General features: G+C 46.7%; 4 protein-coding genes across 4 annotated transcripts; 3 read left to right on the top strand and 1 right to left on the bottom strand.

Annotated features, from left to right (window-relative positions):
* Positions 1-2,937: 2,937 nt before the first annotated feature.
* On the top strand, positions 2,938-4,902 carry PLC_0 (1-phosphatidylinositol phosphodiesterase; the record flags this gene model as incomplete). Its single annotated transcript, XM_031152324.1, has 2 exons — positions 2,938-4,758; positions 4,861-4,902. 2 exons carry the CDS (start codon positions 2,938-2,940, stop codon positions 4,900-4,902), a joined length of 1,863 nt encoding a protein of 620 aa, XP_031002732.1.
* Positions 4,903-7,182: 2,280 nt separating this feature from the next.
* On the top strand, positions 7,183-8,583 carry LHYA1_G007396 (uncharacterized protein; the record flags this gene model as incomplete). The annotated part of the gene is made up of 4 exons (XM_031152325.1): positions 7,183-7,657; positions 7,714-8,077; positions 8,225-8,341; positions 8,388-8,583. 4 exons carry the CDS (start codon positions 7,183-7,185, stop codon positions 8,581-8,583), a joined length of 1,152 nt encoding a protein of 383 aa, XP_031002735.1.
* Positions 8,584-15,781: 7,198 nt separating this feature from the next.
* svkA_1 (Serine/threonine-protein kinase) lies at positions 15,782-17,809 on the bottom strand (the record flags this gene model as incomplete). The annotated part of the gene is made up of 3 exons (XM_031152326.1): positions 15,782-17,371; positions 17,421-17,712; positions 17,766-17,809. The coding sequence occupies 3 exons, from the start codon at positions 17,807-17,809 to the stop codon at positions 15,782-15,784; spliced, it is 1,926 nt and encodes a 641-aa protein (XP_031002734.1).
* Positions 17,810-18,589: 780 nt separating this feature from the next.
* On the top strand, positions 18,590-22,361 carry cyk3 (cytokinesis protein; the record flags this gene model as incomplete). Its single annotated transcript, XM_031152327.1, has 3 exons — positions 18,590-18,627; positions 18,687-21,887; positions 21,992-22,361. 3 exons carry the CDS (start codon positions 18,590-18,592, stop codon positions 22,359-22,361), a joined length of 3,609 nt encoding a protein of 1,202 aa, XP_031002731.1.
* Positions 22,362-22,538: the final 177 nt, after the last annotated feature.

Genomic DNA, 22,538 nt, shown 5'->3' on the forward strand with positions numbered 1-22,538 from the left:
ATATCGTTGATACTCGGCATCAAACTTCGCCGCAGTGATCGAATTCTCCGTCGTAGGGTCAGTTGCCTGACGGCGCAGCTCAGCGTGGTTATCATGGTACCACCAAACTGGTGGTTTCCATGGCAGTGGATGTGCCATCTTGATGTCTTCGCTGTGTTGTCGGTGTCGAAGGAAACAGATCGATATATTTTAAATTTGATATATCAATATAGGTGCGCTGAGCGCTTCGCTTGGGGATTGTGCTGTTCTCCCCGTTGATGAGGTTGTCGTTCCCAGTTCACCGCTTTCGAGAGCAACAAGGAGATTCGATTGATCACAACTTGAATCATCATCCGTCCACCGACTATTTACTTTATGAATTCAATTGGCATAGACTCCTGATAGTCTTGAATGAAAACCGACATGTACTTTGCCTACTAGGTCCAATCTTAAAGGAGAGATTCCACCTTTGCCATGGATGTCTTGTCTTGAATTACAGCATATACAGCCTTCAGATCAAAAAGTTTCCCTTTTTTCATACCAAACCCCAGCCGCCAACAAGCTGATGCATCTCCGCCAATGTTGAAAAGCTGCACGGCCAGGTTTGTCACTTGTTATGGGTATTTTTCTTAGTTTCTAAGTTGTATCACTTAATGGTCTCAACATTCAGCAAATATAATATCTAATCACACTTAGAACAGTAAACTAAAAGATTGATAACCTTGCGAGGATTTTGTTCTGAACAGCCGGGTAAAAGAGAGCTCAATTCACTGGTCTGCTTTGCGATGAAGCATTTCCATCTGTGACGAAGGTTTAGACATTCCCCGCTGAAAGTAAGTTACTTGCTTGCAGTTGACAAGATTCCTCTAGCTTGATTTCACGCAAACAGTACTCCACATCCAAGACAAAGTGTGCGGAATGAAAAAGCGTGCATAAGCAACTTTTTAGTGACTTTTAGTGCACACATGTGATTTCATTTCGCATACTTTTTCCCGGACGTAGAGCAGGATTCCACTACCTAGGTGAGCTACCGATTATTAGTCGGATTCTCCCCCACAATAATATATAAACTGAGAAGATCTACAAACGAAGGATTTAGATGTACCGTGAAGCCGCTGTTTATCTATCAAAACATGATACTAACGGTACCAGCACGGTGCGCACGGCGAATTCTTCCTAATTAAGTAAGAAACTCTATTCTTCTAAATTTAGGTCAAGATTGGGGAAGTTCCATTGTGTAATGCGGGTTCATACTTAACTATCTGGCTCCTCCGCTCCTACCATATGCAACTTTATTTCTCCACATTCTTTACGAGTAATGGCGTGGACATACCGCGTGGCGGAATGAATTGAATGGTTTTTCTACTTCTTAATTCAATGAAGAAGATATTTGCTCTTCAAAGCTAGTAATCGAAACTCAACTCCTGTAGTGTATGACGGGCTATTAGAATAATAATGCAAATCCTACACGTCGGAAGTTCCGGCTTGGCTAAAGCTATATGCCACTAGGGCTAGCCTTGGAGTATTAATACTTCTTTAATCTTTGATTGAAGATCATTAATTCTTGGGGCAAATTTGATCTAATACCCGATCCTTAGTAGAAAGGTACTCTAGGCAATCCTTCACCTTGCTTGTCTAGTATTTGATGACGCACGCTTGTCCAAAACACGCAAGGTATTCGAAGCTTCGTAGTATATTCCTCGAAAGTTTTGCGTAAGATGATATATATATCCCAAGCCTAATCAGGATCAACATTGCGAGTGGTGATCATCAACTTTGAAGCAATTATCAAATCCAAATCTTGTACTCGAGTATATATATAACAGACATTGCTTCCTTCTCTCATAATTCAACAATCAACCTCTCTACATCTATCCAACAAAATCCACTTTCACCAACTGCAACTTCAAACACCACCTCCACCTACAAAATGCAATTCACTCAATTCACCTCCGTCTTCCTCGCCCTCCTGTTCGCCAACACAGGCCTTGCTGTCAACCAGGCTTGCACCATCTCCACCGACTGCGAATCTGACGCACCATGCTGCGCTGCTAAGGGAACGTATGCGAACACCTGTATCAATCAGAATGTAAAGTAAACTGTTTGTTATGAAACGGATTGTAGCTAATGCCATGTAGGATGTTGTCAACACCGGTGGATGTCTCATCTAGACAAACGGCAGAAGGAAATATGCCGCGGCTTTGCTTAAGCGTATTCACTATTTTGGGGAGTTTGGCAAGAGTTAGAGGGTGAGACGTTGTAGGGCTAGGTTAGAAAGTTTAAAATACATACTGGAATAAGATGTCAAAAAAGCACATATTTACACCGCAAATGTTATGAGTGAATTTTCTTTTAATTTTGGCTCAGGGCTCTTGCTCAGCTTGCCTGTAATGTATAGCTTGTCATAGAAGCATAAGAGGTGTTCTCAAATGCGTGACCATGTTTGTTGAGTTTTTCTACTAGAGGAGACGGTAAATAATCTAAAATATGCGTTATGATCGAGAAATGCAATTGAACTGTGAAATCCAAGAACGTGGATAGATCTGGCATAAGTGGCTAGGTCTGATTTTCAAATTATCGCTTCCTAGTAAGTTTGATTTGTATATGCACAAGTACTTAGCAAGAGTGGGAGGTTTATCTCATAATTATAGTCACGTGATGTGGATTCATTGTAAAACATGCGAGGCGTTTTAAATGCAAGGAAATGGCTAAGTACTCATATTCAAATCAATATCTACAAAGACTACTAGAGTACTCAGAAGCGTTTACTGCGTATTCGTATGGCTGTTTCGATCTCTGACTACCTAGGTAGACTTGCTTCTAAGCGAACCTAATTGAACCCTGCTGACGAGTCTCAAAGCCTCTGTTTTAAAGGTGTGACGCGGGGAAATGCAGCAGAATCATACAACTTATCACCGAGGGTGATTCAGCAAGGAGAACTATACATCTCTGTTCGACATGGCCTGGATCGCGCGAGGACCAGACGGATACGTCCAGAACTCCCCAGAAGGCCAAACGCCCTCCGTTCCAGCGCTCGCCACCCACCGAGGCGAACTCTGGTGTCTCTGGAGTGATCCATTGGGAGACCTCTACTACGCAATTGGAGACAATAGCTCCTTCCAACCCCGTCTTCAATTTCCCGACCACGGTATCCCCGTCCTTGCCGAGCTCCTAGGAACGCTACACGCAATCATCATCATCCGGGACTCGAATGACTTGGCGCACTATGTATACGATGATCTGGATCGGCAATGGACAGTCCCTGCTCTGCTTGATAGCCGGGCCGGATTCTCTTCGCATACTACTCCAGCGCTGGTCGCTTTTCATAATAAGCTGGTTTTGGTATTTATTCAGGATACGAATTTGTACTATTCGATATGGTCTGTGAACCCTCAGGATGACACATCAGTCTGGTCACCGCCGCAGGAAGTAAGTGGCATTAATCAGGTTGGAGGGATCCCCGCACTATTTGTCTTAAAAGACGTTTTGCATGTCCTCTGCGCCTCGCATGACAGTACCAGGAAGATCTTGGGGTTTTCCTATTCCTCTACCGAGGATATCTGGAACTCTTGCGATGATGTGAGTGAAGGGAAAGCTGCATCTGGGGTCTCGGCTACATCCTATGGTGATAGTGCGTTTCTCGCTTTCCAAGAAGATGGACCAGACGATACTTCTCATCTGATATTCATCAGTGAGTTTAAGGATGGCCGATGGAGCTCGCAACAAGCAGTAGCGGGTCAAGCATCCGCTAGTCCCCCTCAGCTTTCCGTCCTGAATGGAAGGATTAATTGCATATTCAATGCCAACGACGAAAGTAAAGATATTAGGTGGTATTCAAGGTCGCTTCTTGACTATTCATTGAGTTCGTGGATGGGCGGCCTTGCGGACGGAACGCCTTTGAGTGCTTTGACAATTCCTGGTACACACGATAGCTGTGCGGAATCCAATATTCCATTTGTCAGAACTCAGTATTTGTCCATCACCAAGCAAATGGAGGCTGGGCTTCGCTTTCTGGATCTACGCTGCCGGGTTGACTCCGCTGGAGACCTCTACATGTACCATGGGGGCATTCCGATCAACTTACCGATGTATTTGTCATTTGATACAGTTATGAATGAGGTATTTGACTTCTTCGAGAGGAGCAAATCAGATCCTACCGAGACGGTCCTCGTCTCTATCAACAATGACGATACATCTGGGAAAGAACTGCCATCAGTCTTTTACAATGCTGTAAAAAGTTATATCGACAAGACGCCAAGGTATCAGAACGGCCAACCTCGATGGATTACCAAACGAACTACAACCTCCCTAGGAGAGGCTCGTGGAAAAGCCGTGCTACTCCGACGATATGCAGCTGATCCAGATATTGACCCATCGGAACTGATTGGCATAGACCTAAGTGGATGGCTCAATGACAACCCCGACTTTACACTCCAGACCGCAGACAACGTCACAGTGACCTTACAAGACAAGTGGAAATACTCCGAGATCATACCGCTTTTGGACCTCATCTCAAGCAAATTCAGCTTCGTCTCCAACATGCTGCAAAAAGCAGCAAGTGGTCATCCAGATCATTGGTTTCTGAATTTCATGAGCGCTGTAGGAGACCCGGCAGAGAAAGGGGAAATTGCAGAGTCTCACTGGATCGCGGTGGGGGCGCATAGCAAGATTATTGGAGACTTTGTGCAGGGCATGAATCGTACAGTCAGGCAGAAGTTTAAGTGGGATTTTAATGCTAGGTATGGGGTGATTGCTATGGATTATCCTGAGCTGCCTAAGGTTCGTCTCATTAAAAATTTCTCGTACTTTCGCCATATGTCTACGAGACTTGGCTCTAGTGCTGAAGATGCCTTTGGAATGCCTGTACTAATATGTATGTAGGATTCTGATTTGATTGCTTGGCTTATTGGGACGAATATGTAACGTATATAATCTTGATACCACATATTGCCATGATCCCTTCAGGGTCGTACAAATTAAAATAGTATCGGGCCCGCTCGGATATCTTTGGTGGCATCAGCCATCATCTCAGGATCGTTTAGAAGTTGCAAGGCAAGTTGAGCAATTGCTCGTCCAACTTTCTCCGTTTGGGTATAAGCAAAATCAGTCCCCGCAAGTTGTTTGAAGGGAGCCTCATGGTTGAAAGGGCACAAGCTCGACTCGAGGTCACAAATGTTAAAGTTCGCGTGGAGGGTTGCTTTCCTAAAGCTTTGAAGGCTATGGTCACCTTCTTGCACAAGAACATCAGGTAGTTGAGCCCAGGAAGCGTCGGTTGCTGCAGGAGCAAAATTTGAAATGGGCCAGTCCTGGGCTCCATATTGGGGCAGAGCGATCGTGTCTACAAATAGTGGGCCAAGGTAAGGATCGACCTCAAGAGCGGGATATATAACATCGACGGTGAAATTAGTGGTAGGAATAAAACCAAATACGAAACCCACTACCTCTTGAATGTCGCTACCGTACCGCGTTCGAACATCAACTGTAAAGTCGAGTTCTGATGACGTTGTGTTGTCAGGTAAATAGAACTCATAAGTAGCAGGGGAAGAGTTCAGTGCTTGAAATACATCGACAGAGAGGTCTAGAGCGCCTAGGTGGTTTGCTGACGCATGACCAGAGGTACCATTGAACATAATAGCAACCCCACCATTGATATCAGGGTCATCAAGGACTGTGAAGTTTGTCGAAATATATTTGGGGTTTGCGGCTTTGATGGCATTGACAGTGTCGTTAACAGTGGTAAGGCTCGGACCAATCACTCCAAGAGAGATATCTGCCTGAACAACATCGCCGACGAACATGCCGACATCCTCAACTAGCGAAGCGGTAGAGTTAATGGCAGGCAAGGTTCCAGTTAAGTTCTTCAGAGGAACGAGGATACTTTAGGTCTCCTTGACCGCCTCAAAATGAGTATTTTGAACGATCCGAACGACAATATTTTGTCGCGCTGACATGGGCTGGATGGCATTGGCATCCGTGGGGTGAGCCATTAGCCACACTTGACTTGCTTCGAAAACGCCTGCAAGGTAGAGGTCATGTTTTCCACAAGACTCTTCCTCATCCGGAGTTCCAACGACCACAAGGTGGCCAGGTGGCCACAACTTCTTCCTAGTTAATAAGAAGAATAACACGAGTACATAACAAAAGTTTAATCAGGCAATGTGGCTTGAAAATTCAGGCGGCCAAGGTCCAGATCGATTTTTGAAAAGGAAACGGTCGGTGTTTGGAAATCAGAAATACGTTTTCTCTAAATCATCTACGTTAAAGTGTAGTATATAACCGTAGATTAGTAAAAGGCTGGCACATACGACCATAGACTGAGGAGAATTGGGCATCCCGTCCGCTCTGCCATACACAAGCCTCAGATCGGCAGATTAGTAGTTGGGTGGGTGACCACCAGCGAATACCTGCTGTTGTATGTTTTTTGTTCTTTTTTTGCTCTTTTTTTCTAGTCGTTTTCGTTGGTGGGGTACTAGATCTATGGTTTCATAACAAAAGACATGAAATTCCCATTGATAAAAAGTCGAATGACTATATGGCAACAAAATCAGGCGTCAAGTTTTGTATGTTTTCGAAGCATTTCTAGGGTCATATAAAATTTTATACACCTTATACAAGTATCTTCGCAGAGCGCTTTCAATTTCACAGGAGACTCAGGGGCATAAGCGAGTTTCTCCCAACCGCCTGCCTAGATGACCCCTTTGCATCAATCATTTGCACACAGGTAGAGCTCTTTGAAATTTCTTTTCCTTGACTGCTCGCGTGACTGCTGATATTTCATTCTGTTATCATACTCCAAGATTCGTATTAAGAGACTTTAGTACTATGGAAATCGTTCTACTTGACCTAGAGCTGCGGTAAGGCAGAATTGGGAAGGGTAAAAGCAGGGAGTAAGGGAGCCAGACGATTTATGGGTGGATAGAACGTAAGTAAGAACAAAATTTTCAAGCCCATATCATGAAGTTCTTGGATTTTCAATGCTGCGAAGACATGAATTGGGCAAAGGAGTTTGGGTGATTGTTTACCGCCTTGATTACGTAATATATTATGATATCTAGTGGCTTATCGCTAATTTTATGGTCCTTTGAAAGATCAATCCTATCCTGACACGAAATTTGGCTTGATAATACAACTCTCAAGTCATATCTGGACTAAACTATCGAAGCTCTTGTCAGTCAAAGTTGTGTATCGTTTCAACTATACACGATGGGTACAGACGACAGTCCTTACAAAATTTCCGTCGGGATGCTTCCGTCAGGCTCATCGGTCGTGTTCAAAGAATCTGCATATTTCTTACAAAATGGACCAGATAGCTCTCTGCCTTCGCCTGCCATGGTCCGCACCAATCAATGCTTTGAGCACCAGGGAGAGTCTCTACCCGCTCGGTTCGAGGCTCTAAACCTTCTTGTCAAATATGGAAAAGAGATTACCATCGCGGAGGGGCAATATCTCTGGGCGATTCGTCGGCTATTACCTTCCCAAGTACCTATTCCTGAAGTGTATGGCTGGTGTGAAGAAGGGGGCGAAGTTTTTATTTATATGGAGCTAGTTAAGGGCGTTACGTTGGAAAACAGATGGGAGTCGCTTTTAAAACAAGAGAGGATAAAAGTTTGTGAGCAGCTTCGGGCCATATTATTAGAGCTGCGTAACTTGCAACAGGATCCGAAGAATCAGTTTCTTGGTAAGTTCTTTTCTTATTTAAAACGCCGTTAAAACACTAAACTGATTGCTTTGGAGGTCATATCAACCGCCAACCTCTCCTAGATATCGTATTCACGGATAACACAAAACCTCCCGCCGGCCCATTTGCCTTGGTTAAAGACTTCCATGACTGGCTCTCTTATCTGACCAAACAAGGGAAGGAAATCCACTGGCCAGACCCTTCACTTATTCCTGATCCGTTCCGGGACTTACTTCCAGACGACTCGCCAATTACCTTTACTCATGCTGATCTTCATCCAAGCAATATTATGGTGTCCACAGATGAGCCCTGTCGCATTATTGCTATCATTGATTGGCATCAATCGGGTTGGTATCCGGATTACTGGGAATACTGTAAAGCTGTATTTACAGCCGAGCCTGGCGGAGAATGGGGGACTGAGTATATACCACGATTTCTGGAGGTTCCCGATTGTTATGATGCTTGGGCCTTTTATCCCTGATATATCGGATACTGAAGGTAATAGAGATTATCATAAAGATAGGAGCTATTTCTTTTACGGGGACAGGGCCAATTGCGTCTCTACAGGATACTAGAGGGACCTTCTAAGAAGCCTCACGACAAGGTTAGCTTTGTGAGAGATAATATGTCAACAGCCCTCAGCATACAAGCAGTCTCCATCCGTCAGAATACGCGTTTCATTCAGTATGTCCTCCCTTATCCAGCAAGTTACTTCTAACACGCTTTCTAGGCTGACTTCGTATTATCTATCTCTACAATCTATGTCGAACGATTCTATCTCGCTTCCCAAATACACAATAATGCATATTTTGGCAACAGCGTTGGACAGTAGGCAAGGGGCAATTGAGCAGCCTCGAGGCGATGAGAAGAGGTGGCAAAGGTCAATGAAGGCTGATATCATATTGATGTCGAATATTTTGGAATAACAGAGGGATTCTGCATAAGCTCAAAGGATATGGACAACGAGGGCTGCGATGGAGAATCATGTCACAAAGTTGTTTAGGAAGCAGTGTGGAATTGAAAGTGCATATCATAATCAAAGCCATATTGCCTCAGCCCTTCGGCCCACTACGCATAACACCGGATTCAACCTCCACCACCTCCATCAACATTTGCTTCATAGACATAGTCTAACAACCCATCCCAAATGTCCTCTCCATCTTCAATCCTCTTCAGAAGTGCAATAGCATCGTCCCCAAGCTTCATTTTGGGTACTACACAGCACATCCACCAGTTCACAGCCGGTGAAGGCTCAGGGACATAAAACTCCATGTCCTGGAATTTACACCCTGCAGGTCCCTTGATCCAATAACACAACCTTTCATAGTTACCTGACTCTCGACACACGAGCGATTTCGCCACCAAACAAATTGTTTGATCATTGATAGTCAAAATCCAATCGGAATCGGGGTTGGAAATGAGACAGAATGCATCATGAATAACCAAATCATCCTTGAACTCTTTTGTGAGTTGTTCAATTAGTTCCTGCGACTCGCTGGTCCTAAAGAATGACTGCTGGAATCTCCCGAGGAAATCGCTGTGAGTTTGGATCTGTTCACTGAGGCCATGGTTGACCAGAGATTCCGTAATCCCACACAGATTCCAAATCTGGGGGAAACGATCTGTCAAAACCCTCGCAAGCTGAGAAATGGATATTGCTAAGAAGATATGAACAGAAGAGTTTACCAAAGCTGCTTTTGTGAACTTGAGGCAACAATGTGCCAGCAAAGTTATCACATAGTCATCTTGGCATGTATCCACTCTACATAGGAGGTCATCCACTAGATCAATCGTAATCTTCTCGGTAAAAGCTCCGCAGTCGATCACCACATAAAGCTGGCATGCAAGGAACAATGTGCCGCCTTCTGTCAGATTTCCTAGCCCTTCCGATTCGAAACGTGCGTGAATACGCCAGATGCGAAGTTTCTGCAGGGAGGCACCAACCATCTCGACCTTCTTGGGCGCGTGAAGGATGGTAGCAAGCTCGTCCCATACAGGACCAGGACCAGTGTTGGCATCATCTTTACAATCGATGAAGCACCTAGTAAAGATCCTTCGCAAGGACTTGATAGTCTCATCATTCCTGCCTACGGTGGCCTGGAGGATTTCCAAATCAGACTTTGACTTTTCGAGCTCCTGAACCTTCTCGGCATTTTGCTTAAGCTCCGCGACGTCTCTCTCGTGCTGAGTATCAAGCGCAGTAACCTTCTCGGCACTTTGCTTGAGCTCCGCGACGTCTCTCTTATGCTGAGTATCAAGCGCAGTGACCTTCGCGGTACTCTGCTCAAGTTTCTCTTGAATCCCTTTAATGTCTGTGCTGTGCTGACCTTGAAGGCGAGAACAATTCTCCAACCCATCAGAGACTTGCCTGGCCAAATTTTCTACTCGACTGCGGAGATTCTGGTTGACCTGCTCGAGTTTTTTGTATTCGCCCTGGGCAAATTCCAACTCCCGATTGAACAAGGCTTCTCGAACACCTGGAGAGATGTCACGAATGGACTTCAAGTCCTTTGATGCAGCAAGTATGATGGCAAGAGCTTGACTTACGACCTCCTGGGGTAGTGAATCAACCTCAGCCTCAAGGATTTGCTCGATTTCCACAGGGACGCCCGCGACGGCCGTATCTAGAGTAGAGAGCACTGGTTTGTAATCAGCTATACGTTCATCTCGTTCCGTGGCTTGCTTCAGGACTTTGCTGGTCTTCTTGCAAGCTGCCTGGACCTTTTCTACCTCTGCAAAGGCAAGTCTTTCTCTGCCGAATAGATTTTCTGACAAGTCGTGTATCTGGCTCCGAATTCCCCACAGCTCTGTGGCTTTGGCACTGTGCGTCTCGAGAACTCCGTCAATCGAATGATCTGCCTCTTGCAATGGCAAGATGGAGTCATTATTGTCTGCCATTTTGTAATCGTGGCAGTTGTAAGTGCGAGGTCGAGGAGGAGCACGCGTTGCGAGGAGACGCGCCTTGACTTTTTGGGATGGATGTTAAGCGAATCGCACCGAATATTGTCTCTGACGCTTTAGGAACTTCCTCCTATGATCGCTGGCAGTGTCTGTCACCGATTGATGATAATGTATTTCAGTTTCAGCATACTACATGACTCAATCAATGGAGTGGAGTGACATCTTGAACATCGGATTGTTAAAATGTATACATATTATGATGAACAGTATTGATGATTTCCCGCCTATGACAACACCAATACAACTTCGACTGCTATCATAGAGATCTCGTTGTATCATCGCGTGGGAAGTTGTGGACAGTACGAATGAAATGGCAGGATATTTAACCCAGCTAATCCCCACAACATTTTCATATGCGTCAATCATAGCCATCTTCGACGACTTTCTCACCTCCATCTCGGGCTTTCCTTCTCCCCTATCGCGTCTGTATATGTCCTCCCTATACATCCACTAGCATACATATATCCAGCTCGTTGCTCGTTGCACGTTCTGCCTTTGCTCCTTCCGGGTGTAGGTAATCAGTTTCCTCCTGGTATCTCCAATCAGATTGACGACGTCTGCTTAAGAAGCATTGATTAGTGTGTAATTGGGCAGTGGCATTTCATACAATATCATACGCGTTTCAAGCCTTCAAGTGTTCCTCCCGTATGACCAGTGTGTAGTATGCGGCTTCGTCGACGAGGGCTTTTCGTCACAGCGTTCTCTCTTCAGCTTATACGAATGCTTATTGGAAGCATCGCCACGTTGCCAGCACCGCGCCTGGAAGCCTTTTGTGATGACTCCAAATGCCTTTGTCTGGGTCTTCAGATCTGCAGTTTCTCAATCTCGCTCGCTAGGATATCAATGGCGGTGGCAAGCTTCTGGGTGTCTGCTTTCGTGATGGAAGGGCGGCTTGTATTGTTGATAGAAATCGCGTGGTGAGAATTCAGGGGTTCTCGGCGAATGAGACATTATGCTGTCAGTACGATGCTCATAAATGGATGGGAAAACGCTTACGTTCACCCTGGGCAAGAAACTTGGGACCTATAGATTGATATCGAGGCATATTTGTTTGCAATTCATTTGAACGTGGAAGGAGTGTTTAGGGATTGCTTTCAAAAATGTTTCACTATATTGCAGATGGCAAAATCACGGTATAATATGCTTAAAAGTGTATCAGAGAATGAAAATTAAGTTGTATAAAGGTAAAATAAAGGTAAACGCTTGCTAGCAGGATACCACAATTCTTCAGCATCTCTCATCATCCCACCCCAGCGTATCCTCGCACAACCTCATATTGACTCCGACACCCCACCCATCCTTCAAACGAAAACCCTCGCTCATCACTCAACTGGCATAGGCTTCTTCTCAAGCCAAGCAGCAGTCGCAGCTTCGGACGCGATACACTCATCGTGGAATCGTTCCCTTACCATCCCCCTAGTCTGAATACAAATCTTCTTAGACGACATTCTCTGACGTTCAAAGTTAAAAGGGGTGGTGATCTGACCAGCCAGATGTAGGATATCGATGTGAATGGGAGCGTAGTCTTACCTGGGGAAATAACAGTTGCTAATGATTCCGTCGCATTTGATCTGACTGCTTTGACTCCAGCGGTTGCATGCCCAGACACTGCCGCGGAAACCGAAGCTGGCGGATTAGAAACCGAGTCAATATTCACCACACTTCTTGCCTGCCTGCTATCAGCATTTAGAGGTGCACTATCCTAGATAAATGCGTCGATCTGTTCCGAGCTAGCGGCTTATTCTTTGAACCCCGATTGTCTAGGCGTCTCTGGTTGATTTCGGTCTGCTTAAAGAGGTCATCATCATATTTGGGAGTATCTTGCCTTCTTCGACTACGCGTTGTTTGTTGAGACTAGCTCTCCCTTGTTCCAACTGGCGAGTCATGCTCATTATCGAGACTTTCTTGAGCTATCTGATTGCGCATCGTTTGCTTCTGTCGACGACATTGAAGAATCCAATCCTTCTTGATGCCGAGAGCAACTTGAGCGTGAGAAGGTTCTCCAGGTAAAGGTCTTCCTCCAGAATTACGGGTCGCCTTTGCTGTCGTGTCTATCGACTTAAGTGCCAGATTCTTATTCTCCTTCGCAGTCGCGTATGAATCCCAAGCGTCGCAAATAGCAGTGAGATCACCTACAATGAAACCATCTACACCAGGACCATAGCTGCCGCGGGGCTTCTTGATCGATGCCACGGCACGCTTAAGGAACTTCATGAACTTGAAATGCTTTGGTAGATCCTCCCCAAAACGGTCATGCAATGCATCCTCAACAGCTTTTGTGAATCTGGCTTTCTTGGTGCGCAGTCGGGTGTTGCTTATTGCCAGTTTGGAGATGAGAGACTCCATGAACAACTCTGTTCGGTTGGACAATCCATCACCTCGTGAGCATGATCGTTGCAGATTGGACAACTGTCAATGAAGCCCTCAAAATCTGGATTCCGCACACAGTTTATGACACCATGCTTGTTATCATCACAATGACCACATACCAGGTCATCCGATTTGATTTCGTTTTGGAAGATCCTCTTCCTCCTGTTCTTGGTGATGGCAGCAGCAGGCTCTCCCTTTTCAACTTGCACTGGCCCACGAGCCGGTGGGAGTCGAATCGACTCAGGTGTCCCGAAGCCCTGCACTGTAGGTATAGGATTGGGAAACGGGTGAAGGCTCGCTGCCGCGTCGGCTTGCTCACCCACTACCATCTCCGTATCATCAACTTCAGTCGAAGGTTGCGGTGTTGACAGTGCTACCGCGACGGCTTGCACGTCTCTATCCGTAGCCTCTTGTCGATAGCGATCGGGTGGAGATGCAGACATCGCCAGCGACGCGTCTTCATCTGGGATATCATCATATTTTATCCATAGATCTATCGTGGCTCTCCGGGAGAGGAAGTGACGCTGCCAACTCGGCTTGCATCTGCATCTTCGCCTCATACTCTCTCAGCTCCTCATTCTCATCATCGTATTCGATGGAATCACTCCCAAACTTCATCCTCCTCTCATCACTGTCTGTCAACTTGTGATCCAACTCCGCGTCCGTTGGGCTTTTGTGAGACATGGCTTCGTCGGTGAATCTGGAGAAGAAATTCAAATTCAAAGGTTCTGTGGGCTGTATTGTCAACAAGCTCGCTTAGCGATCTAGCGAATAGTCACGTGCTATATACACCCTTTTCCGCATTGCTTCTGGAGGGACACAATCATTTTTGCCTTGAAGGGGTTGACATAGCTTCAATTGGGACATACATGGTACCCATGGGCACAGGTTTGTATAGTTCCTCGGCCACTTTGTCGGCTCCCTGCAATGTTATCTCGGGAGTCCCTGAATCATGAACAGTATCAAACATAAGGTAGGAGTGCGTGGACTTTGGAGCTGACAAGACTGTCTATGATAATAATTTTATCTGCAAGTTTACTCCACTTTACAACACGGGTCTTTTCCCTATCCTAAAGTTCCATTGTACTGGGTAACGCTGAACCCCATTGCTCATAACACTAGTCTTCCCGGACTGATTCGGTCAGCGGAAGACAGAAGAAGGTCAGACATTGTTCGGTTTTTCCAAGGAACTGTTATGGAGAGCAATGGGCTCCACCCCATTAGGATTCGCCGATGTTGAAGCCAATATTGTTGGAGCACAGGTTCTTCGCAGATCGCTTGGAACAGTTTGTGTACCTGCCAAATTTCCTCTTCTTCATCCTCTCAGACCTCAGCTAAGTATTGTTTTACATAATTACATCTATTCACAGCAGTCACCAACGCAATGCTAGACCCATTTCGAGGCATGAGATTGTCGAGGAACTTGTTTTCTTTTTGCAACAAGAACTCCGAAGAACACACTACTACCACCCGATATGTTGTCCGCGAATAACTGCACAACCCCCTTTAAGAAACCCGTCAACCTCAAATGCGTCGCAACCAGTTTGAAGTATATCATCCGTTGGACTTACCAGGGCGATATTTGCATGCTTGTGAAAGGTTAGGCTGGACAGGAAGACAGGAACACTAAAGTGGCAGGATGGGTTAGAAGGAGAGCCCAGGATAGATGTGAGATCCTTAAGAGGCTGATTGATACTTTTGAGATAAGGGCCAAGGTTACATATTTACAACGTTGGAGTGGCTGCTTGAAAGGGATTTCTGGAGACGATGAAACCTTTGGACCAATATCGGGCCCGTAATCAAAATCCACTGAGAGAAGGCAGGCATAACCACCCTCTATCATAGTATTATCTCTCGCTTTAGACTAGAATCAGATACTATTTGCGTTCAGTTGTATTGATATCTCTCCTTGATTCATTAAACTTTTCCCCGTATTGCCTTCCAATCTTCGATGGTTGTCTTTAACAGCCAGTCTTGTCACATGACCCACCCCCCTTTCTTTGAAATTGCTTCCAAAAGTGGAGGGAAAGCTACGCTTAAAGGTTAGACAGCAAAACTTCGAGCAACATATCACTTTAAAATGCTTTGGGTCTTGCCATATAACCTGGGTGATAGTCTTGACGTTCATTGAATTTTCTAACGCTCACGCGTGTTTTCACTTGATGGGGTACCTGGGCTAATAGGTAATGTTGTTGTTGGGTTAGCCTACCTAGGTAGTAGCTAGCCATCATGTCATATTATCTTCATTGTTATTCTCTGATATCCACCCTCTAATGTGGTAAGGTCAGGAGAGATGCTGAAAGTGGACCTCTTCGCCTATTCTTCCCGCAAATTCGCATGTAAGAGGATACTGTAGACCTTGCGAGAACTTGTTTTTTACTTATTGTTTGGCAGATGTACACTCTAAAACTTTAGTATTATAAAGAGCTTGAAAGTCAGTAGGAAGCGTTTCTAGACAAATCACGAAATGGAAATGAATATGACCGCAAGTATTATTGTTTCCTAATATAAGCTCGGCATTACTATACAAACATCCTCCCACATGCACAAAAAGAAAGCATAATAGAACAACATTATCATGAATCATGAAAATCCCAAAGTTCGTACACTGAACCCCAAAATAGGCCTACAAACAAGCAGGCGAAGTGCCAAACCACCTCCACCCCCACTTCTACTTCCGTCTATGTGATTGTATACCATATTTATGCAAATCGAGAATAGACTAGAAGCGTTTTGGACAACTCCCGCAAAGGTAGTTTTACACGTGTATGCGCCGAGAAATGATGAGGGTGTTCAGGCACCTGGCCAGCGGTTGCGTAATCCACCTGCCCAGCGTCCATACAGAACATCCGCGAGTTGCTTCGTGTGCTCCATTCCCGGTATTGCCTGACCAGGAAGGTTGGCAAGTTTCTCCTTTGGATCTTCAGGCAACATGCTTGATTGCCGACGTCGGTGGCTCTTGAGATGAGGATTGTTCTGCGCAAGAACCAACTTCGCTCCAGATTTTTGAGGCGACGCTTGTGGAGTCCCATCTCGGCTTGTGGTTTTCGATGGGGATAAATGTGCTGCTAGCTTCGGGTCGTTCTGCACTTTCTCAAGTAAGAGTTTCATTAATTGATATTCCCCCTCGGGGTCAATTGCATCGAGAGCACTCCATGCATCAGCGAGTCGTGAAAGTGCATCTCGCTTTGCCTGATTGCCAGTCTGAGCATGCACTTCTTGAAATGAAGGATCTATGACCTTGTTGAATAAACGCCTGCCATAAATTGCGTCCTTCGTGACGGTTTCTGCCATAGGGGGTCGGTTTTCATCACGTGTGGTTCCAGGAACCGAAATATCGGAGTCAACTTGAGCCGCGGTAGAGTTGTCTGATACCCGACGGAAAACGCGAACCGTGGATGCGCTATTACCAAAGCTCATGTCTGGTTGAAGAGGCCGCCTCTGGCTACTCGGTTGGCGGGGTTTGGTCGGCGAAGCAAGGACGACTGAAGGCTGCCTGCGAACAGTGCCTCGTATTACTGTCGCAGGTGGGGGTGATGAATAATCCAAGGGGGCATCCTTGATGTCAAGTCTCTTCAGGGCTTCCTCGGCACCAGAAGCAAGACCTTGGCCGTTCGCATGAATGACTGATAACTTTCGCCGCTTTGTAGTATTCTTTCTAGCCGCCACTGTGGCTTTCTTGACCGTATCAAATACCCACTCATCTGGGTCATTCTTGGGGGACATTGTATGTCTGTGGATGTTAGCAGTAGACGTGGCCTTGGTGGGATTGAGAACTGACAATGTCTCCTCATAATATTTTGGGTGTGAAGGTCTCTCTCTTGCCCCATCCCATAACTGTCTTCTCTCGATCAGCTCTTGGAGAGCCTCGACCTTACCAGCAGATCGAATGAACTTGTGCCTCAAGAGCTCCTTAGCTGAAGGTCGTCTGTCGCAATCCTTAACTAAACATTGCGCAATGAAGTCCTTGAAATCTCTGCTATACTGGGAGCCTTCCAGCCTAGGCGCGGATTGTTTCGGAATCAGGAACAGGACCTTCATAGGATGTACGTCCGCGTGTGGAGGTCCCCCATTGATCAATTCCAAAGCGGTTATACCAAGAGACCAGATATCTGCCTTGTAATCATACCCCGCCTCTTGTATGACTTCTGGAGCCATCCAGTATGGAGTTCCAACAAAGGTATTTCGTTGCGATTTGATATTCGTGAGTTGTGTGGCAACACCAAAATCTGCCAGTTTGACCTTTCCGCTCGTCGATAACAATACATTTGCAGCCTTGACATCTCTGTGTATCTTTCCTTCCTGGTGCAAGTATTCTAAACCGAGGAGCAATTCCCGGCATATGATTGCGACGTGGGCTTCGTTAAGATTCCCGGGTTTCAGCTGCAGGATGTTAGTATATCTCCCGCTAGAGAATCCAAGCTGAACCTACCAAGTCCAAGCCGGACCCCCCACCCAAAAACTCCATCACAATCCATAGCTTATGGCCTCGGAGAAAACTGGCTTTGTACTGCGTAACGTACGGGCTGGTGCAGCTGCTGAGAATCGAGATCTCTGATTGAATATCCTGAATATCCTCGTCGGTAGACTCTAGATCGATCTGGTTCAAGTCAGCTTGTGTCAATTGGCGAGCCTGAAAGGTACTGACATGTTTGATCGCTACTATCTCTCCGGTTGTCTTGTCGATAGCTTTATAAACAGTCCCGAAGCTCCCACTCCCCAATCTGTAGACGTGAGTTAGTTCCAAACTTCCAGAAATGGCGAGGGGTCCAATTACTCATGGAGGACTGTGTATTGGCTTGCGCCAGCTTCAATTGACATATCTGCGTATGCTGGAGGGTGGAAAATTGGGTTGGGGTGGTGAAGAAAGGGAAGAGGAGCTGAGTTGATGGCTAAGTCAAGTACTTTGTTGTCTAAGTGACCGGGCCATGTAGTAAACAAAGTCCTGCCGATGCTTTAATCGCAAAGTGGTCCGTGCTAGGTTTCACGTAGACTTTGCGCGCGAAGATGTGTGGGAATTCAAAGTGAAGCTATCCAAAGGGGCAAGCATGGCAAAGATGCAGCTGTTAAGATGATGGAATAGAATGGGTATTTCTAAAGTTGGCAAGTTGAGGTGAAAGGTGCAGCACCTCAGACAAGAAGATCGAGGGAGGGCTCTGCTCTGCTGCAGGTACAGGGATAGCTGCTTATCCTGGAAAGCGGACCCGAGCCCGAGGTGCCTGTCGAGCCTGTCTAGCGCCTTGAAATAGGTGGAAGAACTGTTTTTCCAGGGCCGATAATGCTACCACGGTTGCTGGGCAACCACTGAAGCTCTGCGTTGTTTGGCAGTCGCGACTTCCTCATGCTTTACCTGTACTGTAGCGCCCGGCATCAGAGTACCAAGGCCAAGTACGCACTTTTTCTGCCTCTCTCTTCCGCAATCCACAACTCTCCATAATCCCAACGTTTGTGCACCATAACCTCCAGATCATGCCTTCCAATCCATATTGCTAAATTCGAACGCGTTGAATAGCGCGAATTACCAATATCAAATGTTCCCGCTATCCATCAAACTGCCCCTCATCCAAACATAGCTGGGAATACCTTCCTTCATACGCCAAGATGGCAAGCGCGGGCAGTCTACCTACACGATTTCCCTGGTTTGTCCCCTATCCCCCTCTTTTTACATCTAGAAACTCAATACTAACTTCTGGCCAAGCTGGACGAAAGCTATCTATAGCTTCAGTGGGGAAAACAAATCTGACCTTGGCTTCGTGGAAGGAGACCTTATTGAATGTTTAAACGCGGGTGATGGGAGTTGGTGGATGGGACGGCTACGGCGCGATAAGAGGATGATGGGGTTGTTCCCTTCGAATTTTGTGCAAGTCTTGGACGATAGCTTCCAGCCAGCAAGCAGAGCATCGAGCCCAATGCCAGACCGTTCCCCAAGTCCGAATCCGTTCAATCCTCAGCCACCTCAGAAGACAAAAACCAAGGCCTTTCGGAAACCCTTCACGGCATATGCTGCTCCTGATGCAGCAGCTCAAAGGCGAGCGCAGATCAAGAAGCAGGAGAGCATATCAGTAGTTCGGGCCCCGTCAACAAACCCTAGGAGTATTCATGATGGTATACCCCGGGTACCTTCACCTGAAATTCCTGGTTATGGATCTCGAGCGCCATCTCCAGCCCCGCAAATATACAGCCACACCAGTTACGGCTCGAGAGCCCCATCCCCAGCCCCACAATCATACCATAACAGCAGTTATGGTTCAAGAGCACCTTCTCCTGCTCCTGCGAGACAAAACAGTTATATGTCTCGAGCGCCTTCTCCTGCTCCTGCAAGACAAAACAGTTATATGTCTCGAGCGCCTTCTCCTGCTCCTCCTAGACACAACAGCTATATATCTCGAGCGCCTTCTCCTGCTCCTCCAGTACATAGCAGTTACGGTTCTCGGGCTCCTTCTCCCGCTCCTTCTTTCCAATATGTTGCCTATTCTAGGGAACCTACACCACCAGAAGCGGACTTTGATATTGGGTCATCACCCCCACCTCCCCCACCGCCGCATCGTACAATTCACACCCCACATCAATCCACGAGCTCCTATCATCGACCAGAAGAATATCACACTCCACGAGCAACGTCTCCCTGTCCGCCTTCCCCTGGAGGTACCGGACTAACTCCTTCCCCGCTTCGCTCCGCCATGGACGATGTAATGTCGTCACTTTATGATATGGGCGCTTCTCGGGAAACGGCAACACCTGACCAACCGCTAGACCCGTGGTCTCCTGAGGCTTTTGATCAGACTTACATAAAGGCGAAGAGAAACGATACCCAAAGACCAAATACGGCATTAGGACTTGGTGCCCAAAATGAGTACGACGATAATGTGCCACAACCATATATAGGTGGATCTCAGTCACGGAATGTAGCGGATCAACCACCACCCCAGTTGAGTAACTATGTCCGAAGGATGGAAGACAGGTTAAATAAAATGCACACCAGTAGTCCCCGGCCGCGAGATGGCTACGATAACCGTCCCGCCGTACCACCCAAAAATTTATATGACCGCCCAAAATCTATGGCAGGAAACTCTCAGTTAGAACCAAAACTGCGTCACCGAAAATCGGCTTACGAGGTTGGTCGATCAATACTGGGCAGAACACTCACAACGAAAACTAATTCAACGTCCTCCTCCTCAGGCGCCAGGAGCACTACAACAGATGTGAGCGCAAGTACCCAACTGACTGACAAGAGTATCATGAGTGGACCCTCCGCTAGTGGATTCTCGTCAACTAGTGCTGGCAGTTTGGCAAGGAGAAAGGAAGCTCTGCATGGTCGATCTCGGAGTGCATTTGGGTCGCGACGAGACGAGTTTTTAGGTGCGAGTGGCAGTCAAGTAGATTTCGGGAGCGCCTCGGGAGTCTCATACCACAGTAGTCATGCCTCAGGAGCGAGCAGACCTCAATCTCAATCGGGCTGGCATACGTCGACAAACGAGTCGGGAAGTATTCTTGGAGGCCTAGTCGCACCGAAGCCCAAGAAGAGTGGTTTTTTCAAGAAAATTATCGAATCAGCCAAGACCGGTGCTGCGAGTGCAAGAAGTAGTATAGCTGTCAGTGAAACGGCGAGGCCCGCGCTTCCTTCAAAGATGTCGAATGGGGTTACTTCTATAGCGGGTGGATTTGGGAACAGTCATAGTGGCCATGGTAGCAATGCAGCAAATGACATGGGTCTTGGAGGTGGAGGCATCGACTGGGTTCAAGTGCGACGCGATGTCAATCGATCAAACACGCTCAGCAGAATTGAACGGGTTGAGAGGAAGGAGAGATGTCAGATGATGGATCATCCAGCTATATCCCCAGTTGAAGAGCTCTTTGAGGGCTGTGAAGGAGACGAAGGTGCTGATGGCAACCCTGTGGTTGAACCTACAGATTTCCATGCCGTCAACCTCTCCCTCGTCGACAAAAATTCAAGATTCATCAATAGCCTCCCACCAATGACCAATCCTGTCAGCCTGGCTACTGGATTCGTCTGCCGACCTTACCGAAGCGATGTCCAACGATTAAGGGCAATTTTCACTTGGGTGAGTGAGAAGATTAACTGGGAGGATGGTCTCGAGAGTGACCCCGATTCCAGAAGAGTCATCCAAACGAAACGTGGTTGTGCAGAAGAAGTGGCTGTTCTCGTTCTGGAGATGTGTGCGGCTGTTGGGATTCATGCAGAAGTTGTCTGCGGATACCTCAAAACCCCCGGAGAAGTCCCCGAACTAGGGGTTATGCCTCGTCCGAATCATTTTTGGAATGCTGTCATTGTCGATGGCGAATGGAGAATGATGGATTGTTCACTTGCATCGCCTTCGAATCCCCGACGAGGACAGTATTCAAGTGCTGGGGGGCAATTAGCCGAAAGCTGGTGGTTCTTGACCCGGCCGACTGAAATATGCTGGACTCACATTCCGGAACAACATGAACAGCAGCATTTGTGCCCACCAATGGCATTCGAAGTGTTACTTGCCCTGCCATGTGCTTGTCCGCCCTATTTCAAGAATGCGCTTCACATGGCCGACTACGATACCAGCCTTGTTCGCATTGAGGACCTTGAACTCATCCATATCAAGTTCACCGTTCCTTCCGATATTGAATGTGTGGCAGAGGTCGAAGCACGAGCATTTGAACGCGATGCAGATGGTGACTTTTTCGAAAGTGGGGACGTCATCAAAAAGCGTGCCCTATCTCAAGCCGAGTGGATTGGAGGACAAAAGCGCTATACTGTGAAAGCTCTGCTGCCCAGTGATGAGGGACATGGAACGTTGAAGGTCTATGCTGGAAAGCGTGGCCTCATGCATTCCATCAAAGACATTCCTCATCCGCTTGCCTTTGCATTACCTATCATTCATACTGGGGATAATCCAGCTTATGAGTTCTTGACTCGGCATCCAACACCACATGCTCAACGCCACGATCTCTACGTTGCACAACCTCAATGCCAACGCCTTGCTTTGAATAACACTTTTGTCTTCGCAGTCCGACAGCATCCATCTTCACTTACGACATCGTCATCAAATCCTGGGGGGCTTCACCAATCCCATTCATGCGCCCCTCCTCGGCAATGTCAACAACAGAATCAGCGGCATCAGGGTCCAATCCCAGCACGTCTAGTGCGTATACGTCCAAGAAGCCTGCAAAATTGGCAATTCAGTCTCCTGGTGGCAAGGTCCTGAGATTGATGAGAAAGGAAGAGAAGGTCCAAAGCACAAGCCAAGGGCTGGAGAAAGGAGACGGTGGGACTTGGGAAACCATCATTAAAGTTGGAGAAAGGGGGGTTTGGCGAGGTCTAGTGCTGGCGGATAGAAGTGCTAGATGGTGCGTCTTTGCGGAATGGACATGTGTTTGAGATGGAGATGGTTGAAAGATAAAGTGCCTAACGGTACTCGGAGAAGGGGACATTTGTTCAAACAGGGGCGCAGGATAAAGGAGCGGATTACAATTTTCGGCGTTATCATCATCAACGGATTGTTGGACAGGGGAAGGCCGGCGGAACGAAAGTAAATGAAATGGTCTTGTATAAAAT

Source organism: Lachnellula hyalina, assembly GCF_007821495.1.
Source record: "Lachnellula hyalina strain CBS 185.66 chromosome Unknown contig00154, whole genome shotgun sequence".
NCBI classification, from domain to species: Eukaryota; Fungi; Ascomycota; class Leotiomycetes; order Helotiales; family Lachnaceae; genus Lachnellula; species Lachnellula hyalina.